Source organism: Apaloderma vittatum, unplaced genomic scaffold (genome assembly GCF_000703405.1).
Source record: "Apaloderma vittatum isolate BGI_N311 unplaced genomic scaffold, ASM70340v1 scaffold10715, whole genome shotgun sequence".
Classification (NCBI taxonomy): Eukaryota; Metazoa; Chordata; class Aves; order Trogoniformes; family Trogonidae; genus Apaloderma; species Apaloderma vittatum.
In genome coordinates, this window is record NW_009715507.1 from 4,417 (window position 1) to 15,683 (window position 11,267).

Consider the following 11,267-nt stretch of genomic DNA (forward strand, 5'->3'; position numbering starts at 1 on the left):
TGTTGGATTTGTACTGACTTATGAGGAGAAGACATGAGGTTACCCTTCTCTGGTGTAGCTGCATCAAACTGGACTACTTGGTATAACAAAATGTTTAAATTTAATGAGACTAGGAAATCATGTAGCTACAGGAAGGAACAAAGAAATGCCAGTAGTAAACAGGGACCAAAATTGAAATACAAATTTTAAACCGAACCCTGACATGCATGACGTGGGATGTTAAGGACGATGGGGATGTAACTGGTCTTGCAAAAAAGAATCCTGGGTGTGGTAGTCCAGCACTTGTAGGGCAGTGTGTTGGCATCTTAGATAACCTGAAGGTCTACCACCCCTCAACATTGAAAACTATGTACTCAACTCCCTCCATGAAATGTTTCTACACAAATGCACATAGCATGGACAACAAACAGGAGGAGCCCGAGGCCATTGTGCAACAGGGTAACTATGATATAACAGCCATCACGGAAACCTGGTGTGATGACTCCCGCAACTGGAGTGCTGCAATCAATGGGTACCAACTTTTCAGAAGGGATAGGCAAGGAAGAAGAGGTGGTGGCATGGCCCTCTGTGTTAAGGAGACATGTGAAAGCATCCAGATTAATGAAGGTGATGATAGGGTCGAATCCTTATGGATAAGAATCAGGAGTAAAGCCAGTAAGAGTGATATAGTGGTGGGAATCTGTTATAGACCACCCAATTAGGACAAAGAATTCTTTATAAGCAGTTGAGAGAGGTTTCACAATCGCTACCCCTTGTGTTCATGGGGGACTTTAACTTCCCTAATGTCTGCTGGAAATACAACACAGTAGAGAGACAACAGTCCTGGAGGTTGCTGGAGTGTGTGGAAGATAACTTCCTCACACAACTGGTGAGGGAGTCAACCAGGGAAGGTGCCCTCCTGGACCTGCTTCTTGTGAACAGGGAAGAACTTGTGGGGGAAGTAAAGGTTGGAGGTTGTCTAGGGCACAGTGATCAGGAGATGATTGAGTTTTCAACCCTCGGTAAAATAAGGAGAAGAGTTAGTAAAACTGCCACCCTAGACTTCTGGAGGGCAAACTTTGGCATGTTCAGGAGACTGATTGAGAAAGTGTTGGCCCTGAAGGATATGGGAGTCTTCAAGAGGGAAATCTTAAAGGCGCAGGAGCAGGCTGTCTCTGTGTGCCAGAAAATGAGTCGGTGGGGAAGGAGACCAGCCTGGCTAAATAGGGACCTGTGGCTGGAAATCAAGAATGAAAAGAGAGTCTACAACCTTTGGAAGAGGGGGCAGGTCTCTCACGAAGACTATAAAGATGTAGTGCAGCTTTGTAGGGAGAAAATTAGGAGAGCCAAAGCACAGCTAGAGCTCAAACTAGCTGCAGCTGTTAAGGATAACAAAAAAAAGTCTCTATAAATTCATTAACAACAAGAGGAGGATTAGGGAAAATCTTCATCCTTTATTGGATGCAGAGGGAAACTTTGTAACAAGGGATGAGGATAAGGCTGAGGTGCTCAAGGCCTACTTGCCTCCGTCTTTAGCAGTGAAACCAGCTGTCCCCTGAGGTACACCACCTGAGCTAGGAGATAGGGAGGATATGCAGCATAAGAGGAAGTGGTTAGTGACCTGCTACACCAGTTGGCTGAACACAAGTCTATAGGACTGGATGGGTTACACCCAAGGGTGCTAAAAGAGTTGGCAGACGTGCTTGCCAAGCAACTGTCTATAATTTACCTGAAGTCCTGGTTAGCTGGGGAGGTCCCAGTGGACTGGAAGATAGCAAATGGAATGCCCATCTACAAGAAAGGTAGAAAGGAGGACCTGGGAAACTATAGACCTGTCAGTCTGACCTTGGAGCAGATCATCTTGAGTGCCATCACATGCCAATTAGAGGACAACCAGGGGATCAGGCCCAGTCAGCATGGCTTTTTGAAAGGCAGGTCCTGCCTGACAAACCTGGTCTCCTTCCATGACAAGATGACCCCATTATTGAACCAGGGAAAGGCAGTGGATATTGTCTATCTAGACTTTCGAAAAGCATTCAATACTGTTCCACGTAGAATACTCATACAAAAACTGGTGACTCATGGCCTGGATGGGCACACGATCTGCTGGATAAAGCACTGGTTGGATGGATGATCCCAGAGGGTGGTCATCAGTGGAGTTAAATCCAGCTGGCAGCCAGTGACAAGTGGTGTTCCGCAGGGCTCAATGTTGGGACCACTGCTGTTCAACATCTTTATCCATGACCTTGATAAGGACAGTGAAGGTATCATCAGTAAGTTCACAGATGCCACTAAATTGGGTGGGAGTGTTGATCTGCACAAGGATAGTGAGACTCTACAGAGGGACTTGGATAGCTTGGATCAATGGGCCAAGGTTAATGGGATGAGCTTCAACCAGGCCAAGGCCCAAGTCCTGCACTTGGGCCACAACAACCCCAAGCAAAGCTACAGGCTTGGGGAAGTGTGGCTAGAAAGCTGTCTGGCAGAAAAGGACCTGGGGATTCCAATAGACAAGTGTCTGAATGTGACCCAAGTGTGTGTCCAGGTGGCCAAGAAGGCCAATGGCATCGTGGCTTGTATTATAAACAGTGTGACCAGCAGGAGCAGGGAGGTGATTGTCCCCCTGTACTCAGCACTGATGAGGCCGCACCTTGAGTATTGTATTCAGTTTTGGGCACATCAACACAAGAGGGATGGCAAGGTGCTGGAGCAAGTACAGAGGAGGGCAACAAAGGTGGTGAAGGGCCTAGAAAATAAACCTTATGAAGAGCAACTGAAGGAGCTGGCGCTGTTTAGTCTGAAGAAGAGGAGGCTGAAGGGAGACCTCATCGCTCTCTACAGCTACCTGAAAGGACATTGTAGACTGGTCTCTTCTCACAAGTAATTAGCAATAGAACTAGAGGGAATGGCCACAAGCTGCAAAAGGATAGATTTAGGCTGGATATTAGAAAAGAAAAAATTCACAGAAAGAGTAGTCGGGCACTGGAATAGGCTGCCCAGGGGGATGGTTGAGTCACCTTCCCTGGAGGGGTTTAAAGGTTGTTTAGATGTAGTGTTGGGGGATATGGTTTAGTTGTGGACTCTGTAGAGTAGGATTATAGGTTGGACTTGATGATCCCAAGGGTCTTATCCAACCTGAATGTTTCTATGATTCTATGATTCTACAACTGAACAAAACCATCCTGGTGGGTTAGATGTGGGAAGGTTTGAAGGACATCTGATCAGGTTAGTCTGGAGCACTACTGACTGGCTAAAGACTGGGGTAAAAAAACCCCCTGAAATTAAAGACACAGTCTTTAATTAAAACTCAATAGCCAATGAGACTATTAAGCAGATGTTCTTTATTGCGGTGCTGGGAGACACACAGGGATATTTCCACAGCATATGCTCACCCTGTCTTTGTTCTGGTTATGTGCATTCACTACGTACATATTTATTACATTTCCATGAAAGAACTGTTGTATCTCCTCCTATCCTAAGAACTATTTACATACTCATTTCACTTTCCATTCTACCATCTTTATCGCTGTCTACTGTTACTTCTTATTTTGGTGTGGATACACTTTACAGTTAGCTGTGCTGGCAGCACTGCGCTGCAGAATTAAGACTTTTGTCCTTGAGCTCTTTTCTAAACAAGTACATAACTCTTGCTTTCTAATTATGAAAAGAGACCCTGACCAGCTGAATATAGCTCATGTTGGGAGTTTGTCCATGAGAATGGACAGATAAGAGGCTTCTCGTACACAAGATGTGCATGGGAGTGAATGTGAGAGTATGATCAAAACAGACCTGGGAAAGTCTGTTCTCCCTGTGTGATAAGAGTGTGATTGGAGGAGTACATGAGCTAATAACAACCTTGGCTGCATAGTCTGATCTCTTGTTTGTAATCCACAAATAGTGCTTCTTGCTAAGAAGTATAAATACGTGTGTCTGCCTGCAATAAAGCGAATTCCATTTTCCACCATCTCGGAGTTCATGTGTGCTTCTCCACGTTTTGGCCTGTCTTGGTGGTCGTTGGATGCCTCTAGTGGTCGTTTACTTCATCATTCCTCTTCCTCTTCTGTTCTTTCAGTGACCTTCTCCATTGCTTGGCAGATTCTGCAGTGAGAACTGGCTGCTGTTAGCTGCTGGTGATAAGGTTCTGCCTTGAAGCAACTGGTTTTTTCCCCCTTCAGTTACAAGTTATCTTTTCTACCTGTGCTGTGGTCCGTGGGATCCAAGGGTGGTGATCTTTCTTTTTCTATCGCTTTCCTATCTCTTTTCCTAGTCTTAACAAAAAGCTATCTATGGCAAGGCTGGTTCTTTTGCCCGCTAATGGCACTTTGTTGTGAGGCATGTTGATTGCACTAAGTGGACAACTGAAGTGCATTGAAGTGATTGAAGTTGCTAGTTCTTTGTTAATTGATTAAAAAAACTGATGTTAGGATCCTTGGTGTGACTCACTTCAATCCTGGCCTGGGAATCGGTGAACCTGAGTCATTGACCTGAAAGCTTGGGACATGATAGGCTTGCATGTGGGAGGGCAGTTACAACGGACACAAACTTCCTGGGAGCCACAATGGGACCCTAATGATCAAAATGATAGGGCAGCCCTTCGAAGATATCAGAATTGGACCATATATGGTGTAAGGCATGCGACAGCACAGATAGTACATTTTTCTAAAATATATAAAATACAACAAGACCACAGGAATCCCCTTCTGCCTTTTTTGGAAAAACTTCAAACAACTGCCCAAAAATATCCTAACCTCAATCCTGAAAAACAGGAGGATAAAATACAATTGGCAGTGATCTTTATGGGACAATCAGCACCTGATATTAGGAGAAAATTGCAAAAGTTACAAGGGGAGGATTCTAGGAATTTAAGTAAAATGCTGGAGGCAGCTTGGACAGTATATAAAAATAGAGAGAAGATAAAAGAAGTAAAACAAATCAGGAGAGAAAATCAGAGGGAAGCTCAGCTCCTAGCCATACTGAGCGAAGCCCCGAGGGGGAGGGGAGTGCCGAGGTGGGATGGAGGGGGTAGGGGGGGTTAGTGTGTGTGTGTGTGTCCTTCTCAGTTGACCCTTCAGTTACTTTGAAGCTGAGGAATGAGAATGTAGATTTTTTTTTTAATCAATACAGGGGCTGCATATTCAGTACTTAATACATATAAGGGAGCACTCAGTGAAAACAAAACCAATGTCATTGGTGCTATTGGGAAAACTGGAACAAAATTCTTTTTAGAGCCCCTGAAATTACAAGTAGGTAAACAATGGGTGATGCATCAATTCCTGTATGTCCCAGAACATCCAGCCAATTTTCTGGGAAGGGACATGCTTGGAAAATTGAATGCACATATTTCATTCAAAAAGGGAAAACATACCAGTAGAAGTACCTGAAATAAACTGGGCTGAGGCCAGAATTTTTGTGTTACAGGAAGAGATATAGACTGATGTGTCTCCAGGACTGGAAAAAGAAGTCAACGCCTTCAGCAACCCATATCCCAGAAAAATCAAGAAAAGCACATGCAGTAACAATTAAATTGAAGCTGGGAGCCAGCCTAGTAAGATTGAAAAAATATTCCATTCCTAGGCTAACTAAAGAAGGGATAGATGAGTTAATAGACAAATTTCTTAAATATGGTCTCCTGGTAGAAAGTGAATCTCCTTTTAATACACCTATATTTCCTGTTCAGAAATGCAATGGGAGTTATAGAATGGTATGGGATTTAAGGACTGTAAATAAAATAAAAGAGGACCTCCACTCAGTGTGGCCGTTATAAATTGAGGGAATAAAACCCAGGAGACAATTTAGAATTTAAGTGATTCATAAAATTTATTAAATTTAGCAAGCGGCTGAGTAAGCAAAACAGCGCTGGGCAGCGGGGAGCAGCTCTCTGCAAAGAAAGTTACTTATTCATTAGATGCTTATAATATTCATGAGCTATCCGAAAAAGGCACTCAGTTCCGGTGGTTGGCTGCTCCTCCTCTTGACGCTTGCGCAGTGACTCCTGGTGGTCTTGGGCAGGGGTCTTCAGGGATGAACGCCCTAGGTCTTCCTCACGATGAACTTTTTACCTTGGTTCAAAAACTAGTTGCTCTCAGCACATTTTGTAAGGTATCTTTGTCCTCGAATTCCACAAGGGGCTTTCATCACCAGATGGTCCTTGTTAGACACCTTTATCACTAGTGTTCTTGTCAATTATTTTTTGTTTTTATATAGTCTTACAGTGAGTCCATCCTGGCAGCCATAGTTCTTTTGCAGCTGGCACTAGACAGCTCCCCCTGTGTACCAGAAGTCTCTTCATTAACTGCCACCTAATGAAACAACCCTGACCTTGGTACCGGGGAAGATTATGGAGTGGTATGGTACATGTTTGCTTAACAGGATATTGCAGCCTAAACAACTTCATTTCTAGCACAGCATAAAATTTGATTAACAAATTCTATATGCCTTCTATTACAGTGGCAAATCCTTATTAACTGCTCTGGGTGGCAGCCAAAAGTGATTCTCAATACTAGACCTTGAGGATGCCTTCTCCTGCGTACCTGTTAGCCCAGAAACCCAACCAATATTTGCCTTTGAGTGGGAGAACTCTCACACAGGGCAAAAAACCCAGTTCACCTGGACAGTGTTGCCACAAGGATTCAAGAACAGTCCAACTATATTTGGTAACCAACTGGCAAGGGAACTAGAGGAGTGGAGATTGGAAAACTCTGAAGAAAGTCTGCTTCAGTATGTGGATGACATACTCATTGCAATGGAAGACAGGAGCCAGTGTTGGACACTGACTAGGGATGATGTGGACCTCAAAACAACAACCGCAGTGAATCCTGCCCTGTTTCTAAACCCCGAAGAGCCTGCTACAGATCTATAAGCGGTTTATGCAAGCCGACCTGATTTCAAGGATGAACCTCTGGACAATTCTAACCTGGAGCTGTACACAGATGGTAGCAGCTTTGTTGAAACTGGGATGCAGATGGCTAGTTTTACAGTGGTAACTACCAAAAGGGTACTGGAGGCAGGGCAGCTTCCAAACAGCACTTTGGACCAAGTGGCTGAGTTAATTGCTTTTACCAAAGCCCTGGAGACAGCTACCAGAAAGTGGGTAAATATCTCGACCGACTCAAAATACGCCTTTGGAGTAGTCCACACCCACAGCACTATTTGGAAGGAGAGAGGTTTGCTGTCTACCCAGAGCTCACTGATAAAACACCGAGAGGAGTCCCTGAGACTGCTACAAGTTGTGAAGAACCCCAGGGAAGTGGCTATCATGCACTGCAAGGCACACCAGAAGGGACATGCTCTGGTGAACATTGGTAACCGACTGGCAGACATAACGGCTAAACAGGCTGCAGAACAAGGGGTTTTAGCGTAAGTGCCTGTAAAGGTCTCTTGGAGCCCCAAGGAAAGTAAATCCCAGTATAACAACTCTGATAATTTCTTAGCAGAGGCATTAAAAGCCATGAAGGAGGGTGGCTGGAAAAAAAATGTAATAGTTCCTCCTTCTCTTACGACTGAGTTAGCAAGGCAAAAACGTCGGGAAACACACCGGGGAATTGAATCAATGTTAATTGACTTACAAAAACAGGTAGTGAGTGTGGGAATGCTAAAATCATGAAGTCTGTGGTAGGGAAGTGTGAGGTATGCCTAAAGAACAACCCCCTAAATCTTAAGAGACCACTGTGGCAGGTATTTCCTCCCCTCAGCTAAGCTGTTGCTAAGCAGATTCCAGGGAATCTGCCTACCTGGGCTAGTCCAGACTTGTCTAGCTGGTCAGGACTTGGTTACACCCAGGAAGTTGGCCAGCAGCCAATGAGAAGCCGAGATGGCTATGATTGACCACAGTCATCATTGGCTAGTTTTTAAAAAGGGGCTTTGCAGTGGCCATGTTGCAGTTACCTCGTGGCAGTGGCCTGAGGAGGTGTCCCCCTTGGTCTAGGGGATCCCTAGGCAAGGTCAACCAGGTGAGCATGGGAACCCCCACGTGGTAAAGGTACCCCCTGGCAAGGTTAAAAGGGAGAATGGGAATCCCCCCTTTTTATGGTACCTTAGTGAAAACAATCAAGACGAGAAAGGGAACCCCCGGCTTGATTGAGGTGAGTGTATGATAATCTGGATTATCATTCTTTTGTCTAGGGCTAGTGCGTGAGCTTGATCTTTGTCTCAACCGATACTGAACCTTTAAATTGGTGGGGAGCTTATATCCTGTAAATAAATTTAAATTTAACTATACGCGTGAATTTATATTTTTTCGGATATGGGCGCGCTCCTCACCTCCTTCTTTACAACCACCATTAGGACGTACCAAGCAGGGAAATTCACCAGGAGACTATTGGGAAGTAGATTTTACTGAGCTCCCCCCAAAACAGGGATATGGATATGTTTTGGTGTTTGTAGACAACTTGTCGGGATGGCCAGAGGCTTTTCCTGCTTGCACCAATGAGGCTCATGAAGTAATAAAGTCTATTTTAAAAGAAATAGCTATCCAGGACCGCATGGCTCTAGATATGATTTTGGCATCAAAAGGAGAAGTAGGAACAGGGTTAAATATGAGCTATTGTGTGAAGATAGACAAAGGTGGGAGAATTTTCAACAGAGATAAATGAAATTTGGTGACAAACTAAGATCTTACATGAGATCCAACAATTTGATATCTCCTATGGGTTTTCTGAGGTTTGGAACTGGTTAACATCCTGGATACATGATTTAGATTTGTGGCTGGAAAAAAAATAACTGGGATAATAATATGTATAATATTAATGTTTGGGTTTTTCATGTGCTGGGTATTTGCTTGTGTACCTGTTGTAACCTTTTGGGAGCCAAAGGAAGGAAAAATTACTATATCTGAAGTTGAGCTCTATTGACAAAAGTAAAAAGCTCAAAAGGGAGGGAAATGTTCAGTATTATAGACAGAGATGTGTAAAAGGGCCTCAGGCAGGAAAAATGATAACACCTTCTACAACGGTGGCTGGTACCCTAGAGGAGGCAACTGTTGTATGGGCTCCTCGACAATTAAGGACCATCAACTGTGTCATCGAAGTCTACCAAGTGGCAGGTACCGCACAGAAATGCATAGCTTAGCAGAGACTTAACAGATGCCAGTTAAGAAGGACTCCACAAGGGATCACCAGCAACCACTGGAGATCTCCAGGGAAGCCTTTCAGAGATCCAGGCCGCATGCATAAAAACTATGTGTATAGGATAATTAGTGCCTGGAAAGAGAATGAATAGGTATAATCTTTCTGGGAAAACCGATGCCGGTGTAGGCAACAGGAGGATATAAGCTTGGACAGGTGCCAGGTAGGTGGAAGTATCCCCCATGCATCCAGCACTGCAATAAAGGAACGCCTGCTTTCTAATGCTAAATTAAGTGTTAGAGAGTTCTCAACTGACTGGATTTTGGTAACATGATGGTAAGGCTTCCCTGCAGGAGTGGGTATGAGACTGGCAGCCTCCAGGTAAAGTCTCCCAAATAAGGAGAAAATCTCCTAAATAACAGTCACTCCATAGAATAAACGGACCATAGAATAAATTGGGAGAAGACAACTAAGATTTATGCAGCACATCCAAGATAGCAGCGATACAAGCTGCAAGGGAAGAAGCCTTGTGTCCAGAGCAGAATAAAAATCAATGGGAAGATGAACAGTGATCAAACTGCAAAAATTCATGCAGGAAAGCAAGTAGGAAAGAAGGGAACAAACGAGAAGTACAAAAACACAGACATGTTAAGGGGCAGATGCTATACAGCAACACTTGCTTTTATCACCTCTCTAAAAGAGCAGCGTTTAGTAGAGACACATCATTGTGTTCATACACAGGTAAGAAGATTAGCAATGTGATGTATATATTATGAAACATTAAGGAAAAAAGACAAATTCAATTCACAAGACAGCTCATGCAGGATGGAAATCAGAACCATAGGCTTGCTCTTGAACTTAGCTCTGCAATAGGACAGACATTAGTAAAGGCTTTACAAAACAGCTGACCAGAATAAGAAAGCCTATCAAAAGACTTAGTCAGAAACAACTTTCCATGTATTCAAGCCTTTACAAATTATTTCTATCACCATGGTGCCCTAAATTTTGCTGCAGCTTGACTTCTCTATTCCAGCGTTGAACACAATTTTTTTTGGTGATGGACACAAAAATTACTTTTCAGAGGGTGATATATGGTTTGCCAGATAGTACTTCTGGTGAACAGTATTTAGTTGTCCCACAGAAAGTAGAAAACAATTTGCCACGTTCCAGGTAGGCAACTGACATGAAGTCCACTAATTTAATTGTGAAATCTTCGTAATTACAATGTTTTCATCCTTGATATCTCTGTAAAGGATGTTTCTACAGCGGAGATACCCAACAGCTGATATAATCTGAAGGAAGAGAAAAGAACTAGCTGTTACTACACAGGTGTCCCTTTCTGGATAATCTACATGGCATCACAGAGTTCTGATAGTTACATTTTGCTTTGTTTTGATACTATATAAACAAGATATAGTACATAATTTTAGTAACTGGAAATGAACTCAGGCATACCTGTCAGCATTGCTGCTGTGAGTGTTACAGTGCTCTTGGGAGAGACTTTGCTTGTGTTCCTCTCACAAACATGCAGGAAGATGGCAGGCTACAGTCACGATGTACTTTGTTTTTTCATTAGAAGCATCAGAACTTACTGTTACAACGCTGCAGGTTACACTGTTTTTATCTCTGCTTCATTTGGAGGTTCCTTTGATTTCTCCAGAAGGATATTACTATGTGCCCCCAATACTGCAGGATGAGGAAGCATTTAAGGGTGAAGTTTGTTATAAATAATACAGTCATACTAAATTCCATTATTCTTTCTGCATGATTTAAACTATAGTGCCATAATTAAGAATAGCATCAGAATTATATCTCCTTGGAGACAATCACGATCCCTACCAAAATACATTTGAGCAAGAAAAGCAGATGGCTGAGGGAGAAAAGTACCTATTTATAGTACAAAGTTCCCTCTGAAGAGAAATACTGTATAGGTCTGAAGCAACAAAGAACCCCTACAAATTCAAGGTTGGTTTAGAAAAAGGGTTTATCCATCAGAAATCTGTGGACTACACACATCTGTGCCACATCTGCGCAGCAGACACAGTGTTGCCAAAAGCAGCAACTGCAAAGAAAGAACTCTCTAAACCAAATGATAGTTTAGAAAGCCAACATTGGTTTATTAGCAAAGTTGGCCAAGTTTGGATGCTAGATGAAACTAGCATACCACATCGAAAAACCACAACATATTTATTTTGTAACTTATTAGTACAAACACGCTTAACTTGC

General features: G+C 43.2%; 1 protein-coding gene across 1 annotated transcript; it reads left to right on the forward strand.

The window, feature by feature from the left end:
* The first annotated feature begins 760 nt into the window (after window positions 1-760).
* Window positions 761-7,339, forward strand: LOC104273759 (probable RNA-directed DNA polymerase from transposon X-element). The gene is given in 4 exon segments (XM_009869182.1): window positions 761-1,372; window positions 1,374-1,497; window positions 1,500-2,617; window positions 6,869-7,339. Coding segments are annotated over 4 exon segments (2,325 nt in total).
* The last annotated feature ends 3,928 nt before the right edge of the window (window positions 7,340-11,267 follow it).